The 25475-nt window shown below is 44.1% G+C and overlaps 1 protein-coding gene across 3 annotated transcripts in view; it reads left to right on the plus strand.

The window, feature by feature from the left end:
• The window catches only part of PLCH1 (phospholipase C eta 1), a 232013-nt gene that overhangs the window by 30374 nt on the left and 176164 nt on the right, over nucleotides 1-25475 (plus strand). The window contains exon 1 of one of the 3 annotated variants that reach the window (XM_038747573.1): nucleotides 5713-5967. The exons of the other annotated variants lie outside the window; for them this stretch is intronic. Coding sequence (XP_038603501.1) covers nucleotides 5925-5967 — 43 coding nt within the window. The 5' untranslated portion in view covers nucleotides 5713-5924. Of the gene's footprint in view, nucleotides 1-5712; nucleotides 5968-25475 lie in introns of those variants that run through there. 3 annotated transcript variants of the gene reach the window in all.

Raw genomic sequence — 25475 nt, forward strand, 5'->3', positions numbered from 1 at the left:
CTTAATTTGCTCCAAAATCCATTTGTTTGTTTCTCGGGCAGACCATGGTATTTGCAAAAGCCTTCTCCATCACTACATTTCAAAAGAATGGATGTTCTTTCTATCCTGTTTTTTCACTTTCCAGCTTTCGGATTCATGCATTGTCGCTGGAAACACCATAGAATTGACATTTTTTATTTTTGCGGCAATTGTTACATCAGCACATTTCATGACTCTTTCCAGGCTCTTCTCTTTTGTCACTAAGTATGAGCAATTAGTACCTATCTACCTATCCCTATAATTGGAACCATATAACTGCCACCTGTTTGGTCCCACTGTCCAAGAGTACCTTGCTGATATAAATTGTACTAGGGATGCTTTGAGCTAGAAAAAAAACCAGGTCTTGAGTGGTAAGGCAAAATCTCTTAGTAAAATGCGTACTGGAGATATGAAGTTATTATTATTATGGTATTTGTTAAGCACTTACAAATACCAAGCACCATTCTAAGTGCTGGGGTAGATACAAGGTAATCAGGTTATCCCACACAGGGCTCACATTCTTAATCCCCATTTTACAGATGAGGTAACTGAGGCACCAAGAAGTTAAGTGGCTTGCCCAAGGTCACACAGCAGACAAGTGGCAGAGCCGGGATTAGAACCCATGACCTTCTGACTCCCAAGCCTGTGCTTTTTCCACTAAGCCACGCTGCTTCTTATAACAGCCCCAGAGATATAAGATAGGGACTGTGGAAAGCAGAAGACAGGCATTTTCAATAAAACTGTGGTCCTCAGGGTAGATATTGTTTTAAGATGTCAGCCTCAACCTTGCATAAAAGAGCTTTGCCACTCACCCAGAATTAACTGGCCCACTACTCAGTTAGAATTAATAGTGTTCAATCGGTGATGCAGATTTGACTGGGAATTTGTAAGGACTAAGTGGCTGAGGAGTTTTCACTATTGTTCATTTTATTTAATGGTATTTAAGTGTTCACTATGTGTCAGGCACTGTACTAAGTGCTGAGGTAGATAAAAGATACCAGGTTGGGTACAGTCCCTGTCCCACATAGGGCTCACAGTCGTAATCCCCATTTTACAGATGACTTTAGCCTAACTGGAGTCTGTAGGCTTTGCCTGAATTCTTGTGTAGGCTCAATTGGATCTGACAGCGAGAGCAGAGTGAGTCAAATCCACCTGTCGGACATGAACGATTGTGTTTGATTTCCCACCTTGAAAAAATGCAATGTAGTAGTTTGAATTGTACAGATAACTTGATTAAAATGACGACCCTCCAGCAAATTTCAGTGCTTACCTATGTACCTTAAAATGATGAAACTCTTAAGCAGACATGTCTCTTGAGAAATCCTGAAAATTTTTATTTTGAAGTCAGGCCTCATGAGGTGAAGATCAATAAATCATTGAGGGGGCGTCATTTTAAAAATGCTGTCAACTTGAAGGATGTCTCATTTCAACACCTTGGAGCATAACAAAAGTAAAGGTGTGGCACAATTTGAACTTTCGTAGTGCTGATCTGTTTAAAATGTGCAACAAAGAGTTTCTCCGTCAGTGGGGTTTGTTTAATCCGAGAGTTTCCAGAGAGGCAGTTCAGATATTGGGTGCGATGGGCAAACTGTTGAAGTGTAAAATTTCCTCCCTCAAATGATGGAGCAGGATTCTCTGGGCTGCCAGCTAAGCCAAACCATCTTGCAGACTGATCAGCCAGTTTAATTGCTGACCCCGTTTTTCCTAGCTAAACCCACACTTGGAATTTAGGTAGGAAGCAGTGGCTTATACTTCTCGTGTTGTCAGTGTTTCCAGAAAGATTTTTGGTTAATCTTCCCCCACTGCACTGGGTTGCTGTTCTTGTAGTTCCCTCTCTTTTAGGGAATGGGGTTGCATTTTTGATTTTATTTTAAAGATGTCATAGGGAAAATCCCAAAGATTCCAAGTCTTCTTCTCCGGGACTTCTCCGACCCGGTTCGGTGGAGTTGTGTTTGCAGCGGATATCCACTTAGCATCATACCACGTGGGCCAAGGAGAACCCTTCCAACTCTGATTTGACATGATATGTGATTCTTCTGTGAATACTTTACAACTGCAGGGCTAATTGTTTAGCGATCGACCTCCCTCAGAGCTGTCCGTTATACGCCCGTCCTCACTGAGGGTTGATTTTTCCAGGGCTGAATCCCAACACGCCACTAGCTGACATTTCGAAATGCAAAATCTAAAATATGAACTTAGTCTTTTCCTCCTCATCTTTGATATTTTGATTGACCTCAGAGTGTTGCTTCCCAGGAGGTCTAGTCTCGTCCAGGACTCTTAGAAAGGTCTGGTCTGCAGTCTCGGGCGGATCAGTCAATCAATCTTATTTATTGAGTGCTCACAGTGAGCTTACGGTTAGGATGGGTGGATGCCTGGGGTTGCAACTGGCCATTTTAAGGGCACCCAGAGTGGACCAGAACTCTTGATCTGTTATATTGCTATGTTGTACTCTCCCAAGCGCTTAGTACAGTCCTCTGCATACGGTAAGAGCTCAATACGATTAACCAAGTGACTCTTGAGGGTTTGGAAAGAGGTGGTACTGAGAGAGGGAGCTCACTATATCCTCACAGTCCACTGAAGCACACGCAGGGTTGTTGGGGGAGATCAAATGAGCAGAAAGTGCACTAACATTTTTAGGGGAAAGATGGCTAAGAGGTGCAAATAAGAGTTGATCTTGCTGAAACAGTTTCTTGTTGAACAATAGCTATTGTAATTGTTTTGCGACAGTACAGAATGTGGAGAAGACACTGCTCCTGCAGAGGGAGATTTTGGGCTTCATTGGCGGTATTTAAATGCTTACAATGTGCCAGGCACTGTACTAAGCACTGAGGTAAATAGAAGATAATCAGGTTGGACACAGTACATGGCCCACTTGGGGCTCACAGATGTAATCCCCATTTTACAGATGAGGTAACCGAGGCATAGAGAAGTTAAGTTACTTGCTCCAGGTCACACAGCAGACAAGTGGCAGGGTCAGGAACCCAGTTCTGTACTCTTTCAGCTAGGCCACACTACACTACTATTAATAGGTGGTATTTATTGAGCGCTCATTATGTACAGAGCATTGTATTAAGCACCTGGGAGAGTATAATATAACAGAGTCGGTAAACAAATTCCTTGAGCACGCACAAGGAGTTTACAGGCTAGGGGACTGGCTTGCAGTCTAATACTGCTCCAACTGGTGGCTATCTTAGGGCTAGAGAGACATTGTAATGGTAAAGTGATTTGAAACTGTACTACTTTGAGATATTTGGGATACATGTCCACATGTTCTGTTGTGTGTCTCCCCCTTTTAGACTGTAAGCCCGTTGTTGGTTAGGGACCGTCTCTACATGTTGCTGACTTGTACTTCCCAAGAGCTTAGTAGCCATTCATTCATTCAGTTGTATTTATTGAGCACTTACTGTGTGCAGAGCACTGTACTAAGTGCTTTGAAAGTACAAGTTGGCAACATATAGAGACGGTCCCTACCCAACAACAGGCTTACAGTCTAGAAGGGGAGACAGACAACAAAACAAAACATGTGGACAGGTGTCAAGTCATCAGAATAAATAGAAATAAAGCTAGATGCACATCATTAACAAAGTAAATAGAATAGTAAATATGTACAAGTAAAATAGAGTAATAAATCTGTGCAGACATATACAGGTGCTGTGGGGAGGGGAAGGAGGTAGAGCGGGGGGGATGGGGAGGAGGAGAGGAAAAAGGGGGTTCAGTCTGGGGCTTAGTACAGTGCTCTGCACAGAGTAACCACTCAATAAATGATTGAATGAATGAATGAGTGGCACTTCTTGATTTCCACATTTTTCAGTGGAAATAAAATCACTCAGAAGCCTTAGGGAAACTGCAGGGCCCTGTGGGAGATCGGTAAGGGAACTAGTGTGACCTAGTTGATAGAGCCATGGTCCTGAGAGTCAGAGGACATGGGTTCTAATCCTATCTCCACCACATTTATGCTGTGTGACCTTGGGCAAGTCACTTCACTTCTCTGAGCCTGTTACCTCGTCTCTAAAATGGGACTGAAGGCTGTGAGCCCCATGTGGGACAGGGATTGTGTCCAATCTGATTACTTTGTTACTATCCCAGTGTTTAGAACAGTGCTTGGCCAATATAAGCACTTACCAAATACCACAATTATTATTATTAGGTTGGGACATGGAGGCTTGGGAGAAAGGTGATTGGGAGTCAGAGCGACATGATGGAAAGACCAATTGCAAGTGGGGAAAATAGGATCAGGAAGAGCTGGGCGGGAGTTGGAGAAGCTGTTGAGTCCATCAGAGGGATTTCTTGGCCAACTACTCGGGATGAAGCTTGGTACTAAGCCACTGGAAGAATAGACCAGAAGCAGGGCATGCATTCTCTGTCCTCAGGGAGATTACCTTTTACAGTGCCTCTAGACTGTAAGCTTGTTGTGGACAGGGAATGTGTCATTATGTTGTTGTTTTATACTCTCTCAAGCGCTTAGCCCAGTGCCCTGCACGCAGTAAGAGCTCAATAAATATTTTCGAATGATTGATTAATGGGGGAGACCAGCAGACCAAAATGATGAAAAAAAATAGTCCTAACAGGAGAAAGAACAAAGATGTATAGGTAATAGTTCCAATAAGGATGGGAGAGATGAGGGAGAAACAGACTAGAACTGAGTTCGGAAAAGGAGCTAAGGCTGGTGATTTTGAAAGAACTAAAGTCTCACAGGGAAAGGAGTTGCATGACCAAGAAGAGAAGTGAAGTGGAAATGGCACCTGATTGGGTTTAACTTATGTGCCCTCCAACTTGGTTATGAAAAAATAGACTATGGTTGGCGCCTTTATGTCTAAGACTAGAACCAAGAAGTATCTGTCAGTTTCCATTGAAAAGCTACTCAAAGCAGGCCAGTGATGCACATTTGGAAAGAGGAATTTAGACTAATGTTGCCAGAAGGGCAACATTAGCCATGAGGAACCGCATCTTTTCCAAACCAATTCATTTCAATCGCCTCAACTGCAGGGATGTTGAATTAGCCCAAGCATGAAGGTTCTCACATCCTGGGGCACTAGAGGGAAGGGACACCAAAGTGACCCAAAGCGAAGGTTACTGACTGTGGTGACTACTGACTGAAACGTTCCTCAGGGCCATTTACATGCCATAAGACAAAAAACATTTCTTGCTGTTTAGGTTGTGGGCATCATGGCCTCATTTTTTATTTAAGGTGGAAATGTTTCAGCCTTTCATCTCACCATTGTGTATGTCTGTGTGGAGTGGGGGAAAAATATTCAAGGGAAGCTCAAACCTACCACACCAAAAATGACAACTTGAAATATCACACAAGTAAATACACTGCAGATAGCTCTAGAAACACAACCTTATTCAGAATGGATTGTCTTTGCCTCAGATGGTGAGTTTTTTTTATGCGCTCAAATGTGTGTGTGTGCATTCAACATTCAGCCTGCGTCACTCATTTGGAAATATGATAATTGAGGCTTCTCAACGACCTCCCTAGGTGAGGAGGATCTCTTTGGCTTTTAAAGACCTCCACTTCATAAGGCATTAAATGTGCATACCGTCTTGAGGGTGTTAATCGCTGTACTAAGCATGCATGTCTCATATCCAAAGTAGTCACAGCCCCTGCATTCCTACAATAGCGGCAGCACCGAGCAGATGCTTAGAGTGCTCCTCTCCGACTGTGCTTTTCACTTTGGGAAAAAGTTCTATAATAATATCGTATGGATTTATCTTTTCACCACTCTTATGCATGGATTGTGAAGACTTCATCTGGCCATAAAGAACGGCGAGGGCAAAGTTGTTGTGCGGGACTCGGGATTGCTTTGCAATTATTTGATCAGTGGGGATGTGAAGCAAAAAAAGGCTTTGCCTTCAGGGAGAAATTCTATCGCGCTGGACAATAATGTATAGGAATCTCAAATTTAATGGCAGACCTCGAAGTATATAAAAACTTAAGTCCAGAAAAAGGTAAGAGTTACATTTTTCATTTCCTAGGAAGAAGGATTTTTTTTTTAAAGGAAAAGATGTACATATCTCCTAATGCTTTTTTCCAGTACAGCAGAATGAAGTTGATATAGCTAGGCTAATTTGCTTTGCTCATATCATGCTAAAGATGATGAGTGATGTTTTTCTCTCAGTGAAAACTATGGGTGCTCTCTTTTTATGGCACCTAGCCTGCTGACAGGTTCTTAGTATATCCCCTTCAGTGGTTAAAACTGCTCGCTAAAATATTATCTGTATCCATCTTAGCTACAAGTTATTTTTGGTGGAAAGCATTTTGCACAAACAAAAATTTCCTTTGGTCTAACAGTGGTAACTGAAAGTCTTAATTTAAGTGGACTGTAGATTCAGTCAGCCAAAAGGCACGAAGTAGATCAGGAAAGACAGACCCATTTTATCACCCCAAAGAAAGGAAACTTTCTGTAGTAGCTTGAAACTTAATGATGTCAAAATTAGTATAATTTAAAGTAGCGCAGGGTTGTAAACGTACTTAACCTCACCATCCTGAAGGGGATGTGAGGTTTTGTTTTTTTAAGGCTAAAATGGGGAAACAAACTATCTGTCCTGTTGTTTATATTACCTGTCAGCTCCAGCAGTATGAGAGAAATTAACTCTAAAGGCAACTTTGGCTTTTATTGGTTTCGGTTGTTCAAAGGAAGAGTTTTCCTTTGGTAAGGATTTCATTCCGAGAAGTTTCATTTAAATGCAACAGTGGAAAGAATGATCTTCTAGATTGAGATGGATCAAAATCTTTTTTTTTTTCATTACATGACAGGATAATTTTTTTTTTTCAAAAAGTAGTGATAGCGCATTGAGACTTTATCCTGCAGCAGTGCCTAAACTGCTGGCAGTATTAAGGCACTGTTCTTAGAATCCTAGAGTTTCAAAGTAATTTTGCAGTATGCATTTAGTATAGATTGTTTAGCCTTTTCCAATCCCTTCTGGAAGCTATCTCCAACGTTGAAGTGAATGGGATATGGGCTTCTAGGGGTCGACTCTGGGGAAGAGGCTTTTGTGTTGCAAGTGTTCTGCCAATTTATTTTCAAGGACTGCATTTATTTCAGATGTGTGGTACGTTCAGGTACTTCAAAATTAGGAGCAAATTCAATTATGTGGTAAATTGCCACCTCCCTTTCCTAAATCATAGGAATCTGTGATACCGAGGGGCACTGAACTTGTAAAATTGAGCTTAAAGCCCTCAACAGTGCGGAGAAATTTGGTTTGAATTTGTCCAGTCATTTCAGCTTTCAATGGATGCAGTCGAGCTTGCTTCTAGGCAAATGGCAAATCAAAAACTTAGTTCTCACTGAAATATTTAGATGATTTATTTTAAAGATTTTAAGTTATTAATTTTAAAGATTTATAGGCCACTTTGAAGAGTGAAACCCATAAGTCAGATACAACACTGGCCACCTTATCTTAAATTCCTTTCAATTAGTAGCAATGTCAGTTCTTTTATCTTACAATGTCTTTTGCTGGCTAGAAAGCCAGGAGCCTTGGAATCGCTCAACCGTGAGAAAGTGTTGTTTTAAAAAAAGGGCTTCATAAATCAATAATGATTTAGTAATGTTAGCATCACCTGATCAGAACTTACCCAGAAATATCCAAGGTAAGATGTTTGTATTTCAGATACATAAAATACAAGGGAGGAAAGATTAGTTTCAGCGGTGAACATCCCTTAAGCCCCTTTTGATTTGGGATTTGCATTTTTTTCTTGGCACAGCTAAAAATACCCTGTATTTGTCTTCAATATTTTAATTGGGAAAAGAGTATTTAGTGATCCTTGGGGAGCCATTGCCAGAGAGAGTTGGGGTGAAAAGAGAATATCATTGAAGAGAGAAGTGTTTGCCTCCTAGTTATGGTATTTATTTATTTTTTTAAATTAAACTTAAGTGCTTACTATGTGCCAGGCACTGTACTAAGGACTGGGGAAGTTACAAGATAATCAGATCAGACAAAGTTCTCGTAATCTACAAGGAAAACCGAGTGGTTGGCTTGTCCCCATTTAAAAGAAGAGCCATCCAGGGTACAGAGAGGTTACCTTTGGGCAAGTCACTTAACTTCTCTGTGCCTCAGTTACCTCATCTGTAAAATGGGGATGAAGACTGTGAGCCCCCCGTGGGACAACCTGATCACCTTGTAACCTCCCCAGCACTTAGAACAGTGCTTTGCACATAGTAAGCGCTTTCAATAAATGCCATTATTATTATTATTATTATTATTAAGGGACTTACCCGAGGTCACCCAGCAGGCCAGTAGGAGAGCTGGAATTGGAACCCGGTTCTCCTAACTTCCAGACACGTGCTCTTTCGATTAGGCCACACTTCCTCCCGATCGACCATCCCTGATGGACGTATCTCTAGTATGTCTCAGTGCACTGAACACTTCTGTTAGGTGACTGGACCAGCCTGCTGCTGAGGGTCTTCTAGGGACAGGGAAATGGATCTTTGGGGTGCAAAGGGGATGTTTTTAAGAACAGCTTGGATGCCGTTTATTATTTTGGGCTAATCCTGGTCAGGGAGATGGAGAACTGAAAACTTTCCCCGGAGGGACTAACGATCCAATGTTGGGTGGGTTTCTAGTCCGGGACACTGTGCTGGACCCCCTTGGTTCTCAGAATTTGGTCGACTAGAGATTCTATGGCACTTAAGGCTTATGGTCCTTTTGACAGGGTTTTCCTACTGGATGCTTTAGTGGGTGTCATGTAAAATTTAGTGACCTGCTCTCTGAGCCAGGGGACTTGTGCAAGAGAAGTTTCTCTTCACCATATGTAGAGCTTCAAGGGAAAAATAATTGCCATGGCAGTAATACAGACTGGGTAGGGTAAATCAATCAATAGCATTATTGAAAGCTTATTGTGTGCAGAGCACTATACCGAGTGCAATAGAACAGTTGATAGACATGCTCCCTGCCCATAATGAGCTTACAGTATAGAGCGGAAGACAGACATTGATATAAATAAATTATGGATGCATACATAAGTGCTGAGGGGTTGAGAGAGGGTTGAATAAAGGGTGCAAATCCAAGGGCAAGGATGATACCGAAGGGAGTGGGAGAAAAGGAAATGAGGGTTTAGTTGGGAAAGGCTTCTTGGAGGAGATATGCCTTCAGCAAGGCTTTGAAAGCAGGGAAGTGACCATCTGATGGATATGAACAAGGAAGGTGTTCCAGGCCAGAGCCAGAACATGGTGAGAGGTCAGCGGTGATTGAGAGGAGATCAAGGTACATGAAGCAAGAAGGCATTAGAGGAGCGAATTATGCAGGGTGGGTTGTAATAGGAAATCGGGGAGGTAAGGTAGGAGGGGGCAAGGTAATTGCATTCAAGGCTATGGTAAGACGTTTCTGTTTGATGTGGAGGTGATGATGGTGACGGTATTTGTTAAGTGCTTCCTATATGCCAAGCACTGTGGGGAAACATGGCTTGAATGGCTTTTAGAAAAATGATCCACGCAGCACAATGGAATATGGACTGGAGTGGGGAGAGACAGGAGGAAGGGAGGTCAGCAAGGAACCTGTTGTAGTAATCAAGCGGGATAATAATGATCATTCATTCAATCGTATTTATTGAGCGTTTACTTTGTGCGGAGCACTGTACTAAGCGCTTGGGAAGTACAAGTTGGCAACATATAGAGATAATAATAATAATAATAATAATAATAATAATAATCATGGTATTTAAGCACTTACTATGTGCTGAGCACTGTTCTAAGTGGGTAATAATAATAATAATGATGGCATTTACTAAGCATTTACTATGTGCAAAGCACTGTTCTAGTGCTGGGGAGGTTACAAGGTGATCAGGTTGTCCCACAGGGGGCTCATAGTCTTAATCCCCATTTTACAAATGAGGTAACTGAGGTACAGAGAAGTTGTGACTTGCTCAAAGTCACACAGCTGACAACTGGTGGAGCTGGGATTTGAACCCATGACCTCTGACTCTAAAGCCAGGGCTCTTTCCACTGAGCCACATGGTGGGGCTCACGTTTTAATCCCCATTTTACAGATGAGGGAACTGAGGCCCAGAGAAGTTAAGTGACTTGCCCAAAGTCACACAGCTGACAAGTGGTGTGGCGGGGATTCAAACCCATGACCTCTGGCTCCCAAACCTGGGCTCTTTCCACTAAGCCACACTGCTTCCCAATAATTGCTTGGACCAGCGCTTAGTACAGTGCTTGGCACATAATAAGTGCTTAACAAATGCCATTATTATTATTTATTAATAACATGGTAGCAGTTGGATGGAGAGGAAAGGGTAGATTTTAGCGATGCTATGAAGGTTGAACTGGAGAGATTTAATGACAGATTTTGAATGAGAGAGATGAGTTGAGGATAACGCCAAGGTTATGGACTGGTGAGACAGGAAGGATGGTGGTGCTGTCTACAGAGATGGGAAAGTCAGGGGGAAGACAGGGTTTGGGTGGGAAGAGGAGGATGATCGGCAGAAGGAATTCCTAAAAGCCATATGTTATTTTTCCCTACCCTTGGTGGTGGATGGTGTGAATCATTGCCTAGTATCCTGGTGGAAAGACCACAGGACTGGGAGCCAAGGGTCCTGAGTTCTAATGCCGCTTCTGTTGCTTGCCTGCTGTGCGACTTTGGACAAGTCATTTAATGTGAAGAATTAACAGGGAATTAACAGAGAAGCAGCGTGGCTCAGTGGAAAGAGCCTGGGCTTTGGAGTGAGAGGTCATCGGTTCAAATCCCGGCTCCGCCACTTGTCAGCTTTGTGACTTTGGGCAAGTCACTTAACTTCTCTGGGCCTCAGTTGCCTCATCTGTAAAATGGGGATTAAGACTGTGAGCCCCCCGTGGGACAACCTGATCACCTTGTAAACTCCCCAGTGCTTAGAACAGTGCTTTGCACATAGTAAGTGCTTAATAAATCCTATTATTATTATTATTATTATTAATTTCCTCAACTGTAAAATGGGAATTCAATACCTGTTCTTCCTCCGGGCTGCTCCCCTTAGACTGTGAGCCCCATGTATTCATAGTCAACTGTATTTTTTCAGTCGTATTTATTGAGCTCTAACTGTGTGCAGAGCACTGTACTGAGTGTTTGGGGAAAATACCATACAGCACTAAAAAGAGACAATCCCTGCCCACAAGGAGCTCACAATCTAGAGTGGGGGAGACAGACATCAATACAAGTAAACAGACGTCAACGTAAATAAATAAAATTACAGATATATACATAAATGCTGTGGGGCGGGGAGAGGGGGAAAGAGCAAAGGGAGTGAGTCAGAGTGACGCTGAAGAGCATGGGAGATGTACAGGGACTGTGTCCGACCTGTTTTTCTTGTATCTATCCCAGGATTTAATATAGTATTTTGTGCATGGCCTGGTGGCTAGAGCACCGACCTGTGAATCAGAAAGTCATGAGTTCTAATCCCGCCTCTGTCACTTGTCTGAGGTGTGACATTGGGCAAGCCACTTCACTTCTCTGGGCCTCAGCTCCCCCATCTGTAAAATGGGGATTAAGATTGTGAGCCCCACGTGGGACAGTGTGATTATCTTGTATCTACCCCAGCGCTTAGAACAGTGCTTGGCACATAGTAAGTGCTTAACAAATACTGTAAGTATTATTAGTATTATTACAAAGTATCTGCTTAGAAAATACCACAATTATTTTTCTAATTTCCACTTCCTGGTGATGGCCAGGATTAAGGGGACAGGGATCTTGTTTAATTTCCACCTGTATATTGAAATTATAATGATTATGCTATTTGGCAGGTGCTCACTACATGCCTAGCACTGTTCTAAGTACTGGGGTAGATACGAATTAATCTAGTTGGACATAATCTCTATCCCACATGGGGCTCATAGTCGAAGTAGGAGGGGGAACAGGTATTGAATCCCAATTTTTCAGATGATGAAATTGAAGCAGAGAGAAGTGAAGTGACTTTCCCCAGGTCAAACAGCAGGCAAGTGGTGGAGCCAGGATTAGAACCCAGGTCCTATGCTCCTAGGTCTGTGCTCTCCTTGTTAGACCACACTGATCTCCCAGCAATTAGTACAATGCTCTGCACATAGTAGTAGAAATGGTATTTAAAGTATTTATTGTGTACAAAGCTCTTGGTAGATATTCATTCATTCATTCAATCGTATTTATTGAGCGCTTACTGTGTGCAGAGCACTGTACTAAGCGCTTGGGAAATACAAGTTTGCAACATATAGAGACGGTCCCTGCCCAACAGTCTAGAAGGCGGGCTCACATATCCCTGCCCTCAAGGAGTTTACAGTCTAGTGAATGAACCCTAGGAATTGTGGGAATCTGTGGAATGCATAGGAGTAAGCATTTAGTACAGTGCTTTGCATGCAGTAAGTGCTCAATAAATGATTGAGTGAATAATAATAATAATAATAATATAGTATTTAAGTGCTTACTTGGCACCGTTCTAAGCACTGGGATAGATACAAGAAAATCAGGTTGGACACAGTCCCCTGTCCCACACTCGGCTCACAGTCTTAATCCCCATTTTACAGATGAGGTAACTGAGGCCCAGAGAAGTGAAGTGACTTGCCCACGGTCACACAGCAGACAAGTGGCGGATTAGAACCCAGGTCCTCTGCGTCCCAAGCCAGGCTGCTTCCTGATTACTGGTGCATGAATAGCTTTGCGGATTGTCAGGGAAAGTGTCTACTGTTTTGGGGGAGAATACCGCTATCAGAGAACACCTGACTTCAGGGTTCCACCAATATTCAAGGCAGGGGTAGTCCGACTAGAAAGGGAAATGCCCTTTGGGCATTGCCCGCCTCATGACCCCCAAGATTCTCAACATGGATCGCAACAAACCTATTTATTCATTTCCTTCACCTTTCTCACTCCCTGAGATCAATGGGAGCGTCTCATCTGGGAGAGATGAGGAGCGGGAGAGTTGGGAGAGAGTTGCCTTAAGACTGGTAACGGTATTGAAGAAGCACCTACTCAAGGGTAAATAGATGAGAAAGGACTCACAATCTAAATAATAATAATAATACTCCAGGGTAAATAGATGAGAAAGGACTCAATCTAAATAATAATAATAATAATGGCATTTGTTAAGCGTTTACTATGTGCAAAGCACTGTCCTAAGCGCTGGGGGAATACAAGGTGATCAGGTTGTCTCGTGTGGGGCTCACAGTCATCATCCCCATTTTACAGATGAGGTAACTGAGGCTCTGAGAAGTTAAGTGACTTGCCCAAGGTCACACAGCTGACATGTGGCGGAGCCGGGATTCGAACCTGTGACCTCTGACTCCAAAGCTCGTGCTCTTTCCACTGAGCCACGCTGCTTCTCTAATGGAGGTAAACAGATACTCACAACAGTTATAGAGGGAAATAAAACAACAACAAATTGCACATTCACAGTCCTCCAACTCCCCACAGCTCCAGACACAGTTTTTGAATTCAAGCCAAGAGCAGCTGTGCCTTCCTGTGAGGGAGATTCATTCATTCATTCATTCAATCGTATTTATTGAGCGCTTACTGTGTATTTACAGAGCACTGTACTAAGCGCTTGGGAAGTACAAGTTGGCAACATATAGAGACGGTTCCTACCCAACAGTGGGCTCACAGTCTAGAAATGAGAAGGTGTGGGGCAGGCAGTGAGGTTAATAATAATATATGGTATTTCTTAAGAGCCTATTATGTTCCAGACACTGTTCTGAGCACTGGGGTAGATACCAGGTAATCTGGTTGGCCCCAGTCCCTGTGCCACAAAGGGCTCATAGTCTTCACCCTCATTTTCTAGATGAGGAAACTGAGGCCCAGAGAAGTGAAGTGAGTTGCCCAGGGTCATGCAGCAGACAATTGGCAGAGCTGGGGTTAGAACCCAGGTCCTTCTGACTTCCATTCATTCATTCGATCGTATTTATTGAGCGCTTACTGTGTGCAGAACTCTGTACTAAGCGCTTGGGAAGTACAAGTTGGCAACATATAGAGACGGTCCCTACCCAACAACGGGCTCACAGTCTAGAAGGGGACTCCAGGCCCTTGCTCTATCCAATAGGCCATCATCAATTGTATTTATTGAGCGCTTACTGTGTGCAGAGCACTGTACTAAGTGCCATGCTGCTTCTTGGTCAGGTGGGCATCATACGACACCTGTCCACATGTTTTGCTTTGTTGTCTGTCTCCCCCTTCTAGACTGTGAGCCTGTTGTTGGATAGGGACTGTCTCTATATGTTGCCAACTTGTACTTCCCAAGCGCTTATTACAGTGCTCTGCACACAGCGCTCAGTAAATATGATTGAATGAATGAATCATAGGCTGTAGGGACTGTCGGACTCCTGGAGGAAGGCTCCCGAACCATGAGCATTTCTGCTCCTGCCCATTCCAGCTTGTGGAACAATAATTAGTAATAATAATGATAATTACGGTATTTGTTAAGTGCTTACTACGTGCCAAACACTGTTCTGAGCGCTGGAGGAGATAGAGGGTAATCAGGTTGCCCCAAGTGGGGCTCACACTTTTAATCCCCATTTTACAGATGAAGTAACTGAGGCACAGAGAAGTTGTGACTTGCCCAAAGTCACACAGCAGACAAGAGGCGGAGTGGTGGAAGTGGCGATGGGAGGCAAAGGCTGCGCGGCTCGTGGAAAAAGCTTGGGTCTGATGAGCTGGGTTCCAGTCTTGGCACCACCACCTGTCCTGTGTGGCCTGGGGCAAATCACTTAACTTCTCTTGGCCTCAGTTTGCTCATCTGCCAAATGGGGATTAAGACTGGGTGCCCACCTGAGATAGGGACAGCGTCCAACCAGATTAGCTTAGATCTATGCCAGCACTTAGTAAAGTGCCTAGCGCATAATAATGTGTTTAACAAATACCATTTTAAAAACAATGAAGCTATTAATCGCAATAATCATAATTGTGGTATTTATGAAGCACTTATTGTATGCCAAGCACTGGGAGAGATACAAATTAATCAGGTCCGACGCAGTCCCTCGGCTTTGGGAATTTTTCATGATTCTTCACGACTTATCAAACTTTCACATACGGTATCTCATTCAACCTCATTCTTTCTAGGTCACAAAGGTGAGATTGCATGCTTGATCTTTCCATTTTACTATTTCACATATAATAATAAATATGACTGTGCTGCACCAGATCTTGCCCAGGGAATGGGAGGAAAGGGAGGGGAACCCAGGAGTGGAAATACTCAATTCCACCGAAATCAAGATAATCTTGGATTTAACATGGCTTCCCCTGGAGGTGAATGCTTTAGAATGCAACTCCCCTCACTGCCCCAGTTTTACATAACACATCCCTGTCTCTCTCCATCTTCACATACTGATGCTTTCACTCTCCCTACCCCCTTCCCATGATCTTGGCAGTGGGGCCTTTGGTGGTGATAATAATAATAATAATAATAATGATATTTCTTAAGTGCTTACTAGCTTGTGACCTACTAGAAAGAGCATATGCTTGGGAGGTAGATGACCTGGGTTTAATCTCGACTCCATTACTTACCTGCTGTGTGACCTGGGGCAAATCATTTAACGTCTCTGTTTCTCAGTTCTCTCATCTGCAAAATGGGGATTCAGCACCTATTCTCCCTCTTACTTAGACTGAGCCTCACATAGAACCTGGTTATCATGTATCTGCCATAGCACTCAGTACAGTGCTTGGGATTATTGTTATTATTATTATTATTCCCCCTACCTGAAATTTGTTGGTATGTCTGTCTTCCCCTCTATACTATAAGCTCCTTGAGGGCTGGGATCATATCTACTCCTTTTGTTTTCCCCCCTCTACCAAGCACTTAGTGCAGTGCTGTGCACACAGTGAACATTTAATAAATACCATTGCTTGATTAATCAATCAATCAATCGTATTTATTGAGTGCTTACTGTGTAAAGAGCACTGTACTAAGCAATTGGGAAGTACAAGTCGGCAACATATAGAGACGGTCCCTACCCAACAGCGGGCTCACAGTCTGGAAGGGGGAGACAGAGAACAAAACGAAACATACTAGCAAAATAAAATAAATAGAATAGATATGTACAAGTAAGATAAACAAATAAATAGAGTAATAAATATGTATAAAAATACATATATATAGGTGCTGTGGGGAAGGGAAGGAGGTAAAATGGGGGGATGGAGAGGGGGACAAGGGGGAGAGGAAGGAAGGGGCTCAGTCTGGGAAGGCCTCCTGGAGGAGGTGAGCTCTCAGTAGGGCCTTGAAGGGAGGAAGAGAGCTAGCTTGGCGGATGGGCGGAGGGAGGGCATTCCAGGCCTGGGGGATGATGTGGGCTGGGGGTCGATGGCGGGACAGGCGAGAACGAGGTACGGTGAGGAGATTAGCGGCGGAGGAGCGGAGGGTGCGGGCTGGGCTGGAGAAGGAGAGTAGGGAGGTGAGGTAGGAGGGGGCGAGGTGATGGACAGCCTTATAGCCGAGGGTGAGGAGTTTCTGCCTGATGAGCAGATTGACTGGTAGCCACTGGAGATTTTTGAGGAGGGGAGTAACATGCCCAGAGCGTTTCTGGACAAAGACAATCCAGGCAGCAGCATGAAGTATGGATTGAAGTGGGGAGAGACACGAGGATGGGAGATCAGAGAGGAGGCTGATGCAGTAGTCCAGACGGGATAGGATGAGAGCTTGAACGAGCAGGGTAGCAGTTTGGATGGAGAGGAAAGGGCGGAGCTTGGCAATGTTGCGGAGCTGAGACCGGCAGGTTTTGGTGACGGCTTGGATGTGAAGGGTGAACGAGAGAGCGGAGTCGAGGATGACACCAAGGTTGCGGGCTTGTGAGACGGGAAGGATGGTAGTGCCGTCAACAGAGATGGGAAAGTCATGGAGAGGGCAGGGTTTGGGAGGGAAGACAAGGAGTTCAGTCTTGGACATGTTGAGTGCCGGGCAGACATCCAGATGGAGATGTCCTGAAGGCAGGAGGAGATGCGAGCCTGGAGAGAGGGGGAGAGAGCAGGGGCAGAGATGTAGATCTGGGTGTCATCAGCGTAGAGATGATAGTTGAAGCCGTGGGAGCGAATGAGGTCACCAAGTGAGTGAGTGTAGATTGAGAACAGAAGGGGACCAAGCACTGAACCTTGGGGAACCCCCACAGTAAGGTGATGGGAGGGGGAGGAAGAGCCTGCAAAAGAGACTGAGAAAGAACGACCGGAGAGATAAGAGGAGAACCAGGAGAGGACGGAGTCTATTGAGCCAAGATCGGATAGTGGATTAATGGCAGTGCAGGAGTGCCTGGCACATAGTAAGTGCTCAACAAATATGAAAAAAAAAATAAAAAAAATGGAACTGGAAGTCAGGTGACCTGAGTTTTAATCCTGCCACTTGCTGTATGACCTTGGGAAAGTCTGTTTTTTCATCTGTATAATGGGGATTCAACCCCTGTTTTCCCTCCCTTTGTGGGACAGGGACTGTGCTTGACTTGATTATCTTGTATCTAGTACAGTTCTCAGTACATGGTAAGTGCTTAGCAAATACTACACTTACTATTAACTCACCAATACTATGCTTCCTCAGATTTCTATGTTTGTGTGTGTTGGCTCTCCCAAATGCTTGGTATAGTGCTCTTTAAAAGCACTGTAAACAAATACTATTTGGATTTTTTTTTGTTTTTTGCACTGGGTTGGGATACGGAGTGGGGTAAGTAAATGAGGGCATGGTAAAATATTCCCTCACAAAGGACACTGAGGTCCCGAGAAAAGGGAAGCCTGAATCAGGGGAAGATTCTATTGACAGTAAGTGAGAAAATCAGCATCAACCGTACTGTGTTCAGAGCACTGCACTAGTGGGTACATACCTAAAAAGGAAAGTCCCAGACTTTGAGGAGCTTACTTCCACAATATGCTTCCCCCATTCACGTGCTTGTGCCGTGAAGCATCGTTGGCAGAAATCCAGGCATCAGGCCGATCTCGTTTATCTCTAATTCATCCTCATCTGCCATAATTTTGCCCTGTCCTCTGATTAGCAACACTACTCTCCTTTATTTTATGGTATTTATTAAGTGCTTACTATGTGCTATCACTGCAGTAAGCACTGGGGTAGATACAAGCTAATCAGGTTGGACACAGTCCCTGTCCCGCATGGGGCTCACAGTCCTAATCCCCATTTTACAGATGAGGGAACTGAGGCCCAAAGAAGTGAAGTGACTTGCCCAGGGTCAAACAGCAGACAAGTGGCAGAGCTGGGATTAGAACCCAGGTCTTCTGACCCCCAGACCTGTCCTTTTTACAGTAGTCCACTCTGCTTCTCCTCCTCTTCCTTCCTTATGGCAGGTTTGCTTACTTCCTGAGTCATTTGCCTGAGAGTACAATATAACAAACAGACACGCTGCTCACAGCGAGCTTACAATCTAGAGCTACCAGGCAGGTGCTCTTTCTACTAGACCATGTTGCTTCCCAACCGAATATAAGCACCCAAAGTATAAGAATATTTACAAAATGCTGGGATTTGCAGGGGAAGGGTGTTTAATATTACATGCCTGGGGGATACAGAGACTTAAATGTGTAGGTGATGCAGAAGGGAGGGAGAATGGGGCGGTGGGTTTGGGAAAGGACAGGGATTGTATCTATCAACTCTATTAATAATAATTATCAACCATCATCAGTGATATTTGAGTGCTGACTGTGTGTAGAGCTCTGTATTAAGCACTTGGGCGAGTACAATACAACAGAGTTGGTAGACAAGTAACCTTCCCTGCCCACAGCAAGCTTACAGTCTAATCAATCAATCAATCAATCATATTTATTGAGCACTTACTGTGTGCAGAACACTGTACTAAGCGCTTGGGAAGTACAGGTTGGCAACATATAGAGACAGTCCCTACTCAACAGTGGGCTCACAGTCTAAAAGTCTAATGAGAGACAGGTGCTGATATAAGTAAATAATTTATAATACATGTTTTATATATATGTATGCAAGTGCTGTGGGATGACTATCAAATGCCAACAGGTCAAAGGTCCAAGTGCAAGTGACATAAATAATTGTATTTAGGCACTTACTATGTGCCAAGCACTGTACCAAGTTCTAGGATAGAAGCAGCGTGGCTCAGTGGAAAGAGCCCGGGCTTGCGAGTCAGAGGTTGTGGGTTCTAATCCCAGCTCCGCCACTTGTCAGCTGTGTGACTTTGGGCAAGTCACTTAACTTCTCTGTGCCTCAGTTACCTCATCTGTAAAATGGGGATTGACCGTGAGCCCCCCGTGGGACAACCTGATCACCTTGTACCCTCCCCACCTCAGAGCTTAGAACAGTGATTTGCACATAGTAAGTGCTTAATAAATGCCATCATTATTATTATTATTATGTGGAACAATCTGATTTCCTTGTATCTCTCCCAGCACTTAGAACAGTGCTTGGCACGTAGTAAGTGCTGAACAAATGCCATTATTATAGTAGATATTCAGGACGGACACAGTCCCTATCCCAACCAAGGTTCCCATATGCTTTTCCAAGCACTTAGTACAGTGCTCCGCACAAAGTAAGAGCTCAGTAAATATTACTGATTCTGTGCAGCAGGAGCATGGGGAGAGGTGGTGGAGCGTACGGGTGTCTGCATCAACTACCCAGATCCTGGGGGTCTTCACAGTTTTCGGTCCCCTCTCCCTTCTCCCTGTCCACTGGGGCTTGCCCTCTCCTCACCAAAAGTCCCTGCCGCCAAAGAGGGTGACAGCGGATGAACCTGCCCTTCTCCCAGTAAGCCTCCCACTCGCCATGTCTGCGGGCCCAGGGCAGCAAGGTTTCTTTCTGGAGGTAATAATAATTATACTAATTATGGTATTTAAGCGCTTACTATGTGCCAGGCAATGTAATAATAATAATGATTGCATCTGCTAAATGCTTACTACGTGCAAAGCGCTGTTCTACGCGCTGGGGAGGATACAAGGTGATCAGCTTGTCCCACTTGGGGCTCACAGTCTTAGTAATAATAATAATGATGGCATTTATTAAGTGCTTAGTTATGTACAAAGCACTGTTCTAAGCTCTGGGGAGGCTACACGGTGATCAGGTTGTCCCACGGGGGGCTCACAATCAATCCTCATTTTACAGATGAGGTAACTGAGGCACAGAGAAGTTAACTGACTTGCCCAAAGTCACACCGCTGACAACTGGCGGAGCCGGGATTTGAACCCATGACCACTGACTCCAAAGCCCGGGCTCTTTCCACTGAGCCACGCCGTTTCTCTAAGCACTAGGGTGGATACAAGCAAATTGGCAATGACCGCCTCATTGCGGGACTTCCGGGCGGGGCTTCTACTCTCAAACTCCATCAATAATGATAATAATTATGATACTTGTTAAGCACTTACTATGTGCCAAGCACTGTTCTAAGCATTGGAGTAGATGCAAATTAACCAAGTTGGACACAGTTCCTATCCCACAGGGGGCTCACATTCTTAATCCCCATTTTACAGATGAGGTAACTGAGGCCCAGAGAAGTGAAATGACTTGCCCAAGATCACACAGCAGACGTGGTGTAGCCAGGATAAGAACCCAGGACCTTCTAACTCCTAGACCCAAGCTCTATCCACTAGGCTATGCTGCTTCTCTATCCAACACCATGGGCCTGAGCCTCCATCTGCATTTAGAGTTAAAACGAAGATTTTTTTTCCAAGGAATCATCTTATCCCCACTCAGATGAACATTGAGGGGGGAAGAAAATGTCAATCCTGTCTGATACTTTCTGAAAGACCGGGAATGTTCAGTGAAAATCAGGGTGAATTCAAATGAAGGACCGTATTTATTTTCTTCTAACCAGTTCTCTAGTTCCTTCATTTGTGTCACTCATTCAGATGGATAATTTGCCCCATTTTCCATTGTAGGCATCACCTCTATCTCATGAGAGGTCATAAAATTCTGAAATGTGCTCATTATGAGTAATCTATGTATTTAAAGATCACTAAAATAAGGCAGTTAAGCCTTGGGTATTTGATTTCAGCTGCAGTGTTCAGCACTGGCCCTTCCGACTCCAGAAGCAAATCTAATATATCTCTGGGTTTTTTCTGTTAAAGATCAATAAAAGAATTTTGCAGTCTAGTGGAAAGTGCACAGGATTGAGAGTTGGGAGGCTAAGGTTCTGGTCCCAGCTCCACCGCTTGCCTGCTGTGTGACCTTGGCTAGTCATTTAACTTAACTGGGCCTCGATTTCCTGTCTGCAAAATGGGAATTAATAACTGCTCTCCCTTCCCCTTAGACTGTGAGCCCTGTGTGGGAAGGGCCCATATCTGATTTTCTTGTATCTACGCCAGTGCTTGGCACATAGAAAGTCCTTAATAAATGTCATTATTATTATCTACCCTCTTGGTCGCCTCACCAGCTAGGGCTTAGGAAAGCAGTAGCCCCAAGTAAATACATTTCCCCATTCACACCCTCTTTCCAGACAATTTATTTTCCCTGTCGTGTCATCATTCATCTCCGGTTTATTGAAGAGACTAGGAAGCTACTCCTTATAGTAGATTATAACCAAAACAGCCTCACTGTAATGCCAGAGGTGACAGGGCCTCTGCTTATTCAGTAGGATGAGCTTCTCGTTGTTGACCAGATTCATTTTTATCAAAGCCTCCGCTGTATTTTTAATCTATACAGGCAGGTTTGTTTTTTTTTTGCCGTCACACTTCCATTCTTTCCTATCCCTTCTGATTCCTGCATTCATTTTTTTTTTTCTAGTTTCTCGTCCCCTGGGGGCCTGTTTCCTCGTCTCTCAGTATTGCCTTGACCTTTCTGAGTACTCTGTCTTAGCCCCAACCCTGCCAGAATTGAACTGAAGAAATCAAATTCACCCAAGGGTGAATAGGCAAAAATAATGTTGCCTAATTAGTCCAAAGATTACTACTTTGTACACAGACCATTTAAACACGGTAGTTCCTTATCTGGACAGAGAGCAGCAAGAGAAACAGTGAACTAGCTGTGGTTCTGTGATGAACACCTTAATGATGAGCTGTTCCTTAGCCTTGACACTAGACTCTTTCAGCCCTTCGCTACTAGCCCTGATTGAGGCTGGCCGGGCAAATGCAAAGAATTCAGCTTGCACCATTACACAAGGCTGTAGTGTGGGTAGAGCACAGGCCTGGGAATCAGAAGGATCTGGGTTCTAGTCCCGGCTCCATCACTCATCTGCCTTGTGACCTTGGGCTGGTCACTTAACTTCTCTGCACTTCAGTTACCTCACCTGAAAAATGGGGATTAAAACTGTGAGCCCCACGTGGGACAGGGACTGTGTCCAACCTGATTACCTTGTGTCTACCCCAGCACTTAGAACAGTGCCTGGCACATAGTAAGCGCGTAATAACAAATGCCGTAATTATTAATTATCATTATTATCTACCTCAAGCCTTAGAACAGTGCCTGGCACATAGGAAGCGCTTAATAACAAATGCCGTAATTATTAATTATCATTATTATCTACCTCAAGCCTTAGAACAGTGCCTGGCACATAGTAAGCGCTTAATAACAAATGCCGTAATTATTAATTATCATTATTATCTACCCCAGCACTTAGAACAGTGCCTGGCACATAGTAAGCACTTAATAACAAATGCCGTAATTATTAATTATCATTATTATCTACCTCAAGCCTTAGAACAGTGCCTGGCACATAGTAAGCGCTTAATAACAAATGCCGTAATTGTTAATTATCATTATTATCTACCTCAAGCCTTAGAACAGTGCCTGGCACATAGTAAGTGCTTAATAACAAATCCCGTAATTATTAATTATCATTATTATCTACCTCAAGCCTTAGAACAGTGCCTGGCACATAGTAAGCGCTTAATAACAAATGCCGTAATTATTAATTATCATTATTATCTACCTCAAGCCTTAGAACAGTGCCCGGCACATAGTAAGCGCTTAATAACAAATGCCATAATTATTAATTATTATTATCTACCTCAAGCCTTAGAACAGTGCCTGGAACCCAGTAAGCAATTAGCGAATGCCATAAAAAACTGCAAACCCCGCCCGCCGTAAAAAAAACTGAAAAAGCAAGACGGCCTGGGTGCTGCATAAGAATCTGGAATGGCACTGTCTTGAAACACGTATTAAGGCAAGAAAGTTGTGGAAAAGCAGCAGTGTATTTATCCAAATGAAAAAGAAAAGATTTGTGTATTTAATTTTGGGGACATTTTCTTGCTTTTGCTGTTAGGTAGTTTTGCTGTTAAGTATTTGTGGGTGGGAGAGGGGAAGGGAAAGACAAGGAAGGGAGGTTGCAGATTAAGTCAGGGGTCAACAAGATCTGCCATGCAAAGAAGAAGGTGACTTGACACCTGTCCACATGTTTTGTTTTATTGTCTCTCTCCCCCTTGTAGACTGTGAGCCCGTTATTGGGTAGGGACTGTCTCTATATGTTGCCGGCTTGTACTTCCCAAGCGCTTAGTACAGTGCCCTGCACACAGTAAGCACTCAATAAATATGATTGAAAGAATGAATGAAAGGTGATACACTAGGTTTGGCACTTCGAAGCAGCGTGGCTTGGTGGAAAGCACGGGTTTGGGAGTCAGAGGTCGTGAGTTCTAATATCGGCTCTGCCATTTGTCGGCTGTGTGACTGGCCAAGTCACCAAACTTCTCTGTACCTCAGTTACCTCATCTGTAAAATGGGGATTAAGACTGTGAGCCCCACATGGGGCAACCTGATCACCTTGTATCTACCCCAGCACTTAGAACGGTGCTCGGCACATAGGTAGTGCTTAACAAATGCCATTATTATTATTAGAACAGTGCTCTGTGAAAAGTAAGAGCTCAGTAAATACCACTGATTGATTTGTAAGATGACTGAGAAGGTTTAGATGAAAACAAGGCTGCAAGGGAGAGAAGATAAATTGAACTCAGGGTGCCGTACACGGGTGATAGCCTGAAGGTGGGAGGAAATATGAGCTCCTAGGGTGGTAAGAGATTAAGGCTGACAAGGTAAATTTAGACATCGTCTGCCTAGAGTTGGTAGCTACAACCATGTGAGCAGGTGGACTTCCCAATGAGTGTGGAGTGAGAAGAGGATTGGGTCTGAAATGGCCTTGTGAGGCACCCCCAGTCCAGCGCTTAGAACAGTGCTTGGCACATAGTAAGTGCTTAACGAATGCCATCATTATTATAAATGGGTGAGGGGAGGGTGAAGGAGGAATTGGCAAAGGAGACTCAGGAATGGTGAGAAAGTCAGTCAAGGAGAACCAGGAAGGGGTGGCCAATGGTGATTCATTCGATCGTACTTATTGAGCCCTCACTGTGGGCAAAACACTGTACTAAGTGCTTAGGAGAGTACAGTACAAGAATCAACAGTCACAATCCCTGCTTACAACCAGCTTCCAGTCTAGAGGGGCCCCTGAGTGGTCCATGAGGATTAAGGCAGAAAAGAGCCTATTAGGCCTAAGGGAAGGAAGAGAGGAGAGAGGGAGGCTGAAGTAGACAGCACTGTTGTGGCTTTTGGTCCAGGTCAGCCTAATCCCAAACACCTCCAGCTCCAGGTTTGAGGTGGCTGGTAGCCCCGGTGGTCTGGTCTTGGGGCACTTGAAGGGCTAAGGATAAATTTGTATATTTGCCCTGAGACAGCAGACTCTTTCCACATGTTTTTCATTTGTTTTTATTCTAGTAATAAATTCCTGGGAAAATCCTAAGGGCTGTGACTTGCACTAATTTAGACTTAAGGGGGCAGGAGGGTGGGTTTTGAATTACTGAAAAGCCAGAATTGCAAAAGCCTTTTTGAGCTGTCACTTTTCCGTTGAGCTGTAGATGTTTGCCTTGTTTTGTGCTAATGTGGTGTGTGTATGTGTGTGGTGTGTACACTAACATGCACCGCTGGTCACAGGAGTGACCAGGCGAGAGAGTGTGGATGATGCCTCAGTGCAAACTACCACCACTATCACAGAAACAATTCAAGCATACTAAGTGCTTGGAAAGTACAATTTGGCAACAGATAGAGACAGTCCCTACCCAACAACAGGCTCACAGTCTAGAAGGGGGAGACAGACAACAAAACAAGTAGACAGGTGTCCATACCATCAAAATAGATAAATAGAATTATAGCTATATACACATCATTAATAAAATTGAGTAATAAATATGTACAAATACATACAAGTGCTGGGGGAAGGGGAAGGGCAGAGGGAGGGAGTTGGGGTGATGGGGAGGGGAGGAGGAGCAGAGGAAAAAGGGTGGCTCAGTCCGGGAAGGCCTCCTGAAGGAGGTGAGCTCTCAGTAGGGCTTTGAAGGGAGGAAGAAAGCTAGTTTGGAGGATTGTGGAGGGAGGGCACTCCAGGCCAGAGGAAGGACGTGGGCCGGGGGTAGGCGACGGGACAAGAGAGAACGAGACACAGTGGGGAGGTTAGCGGCAGAGGAGCGGAGTGTGCGGGCTGGACTGTAGAAGGAGAGAAGGGAGGTGAGGTAGGAGGGGACAAGGTGATGGAGAGCTTTGAAGCCAATAGTGAGGATTTTTTGCTTCATGCGAAGGTTGATAGGCAACCACTGGAGATTTTTGAGGAGGGGAGTGACATTATAGAACCTGTCTTTCAACTTGTAATTACTGGTGTCTGAGCACTGCTGAA

The sequence above is a fragment of the Tachyglossus aculeatus genome, chromosome 1 (genome assembly GCF_015852505.1).
Source record: "Tachyglossus aculeatus isolate mTacAcu1 chromosome 1, mTacAcu1.pri, whole genome shotgun sequence".
Classification (NCBI taxonomy): Eukaryota; Metazoa; Chordata; class Mammalia; order Monotremata; family Tachyglossidae; genus Tachyglossus; species Tachyglossus aculeatus.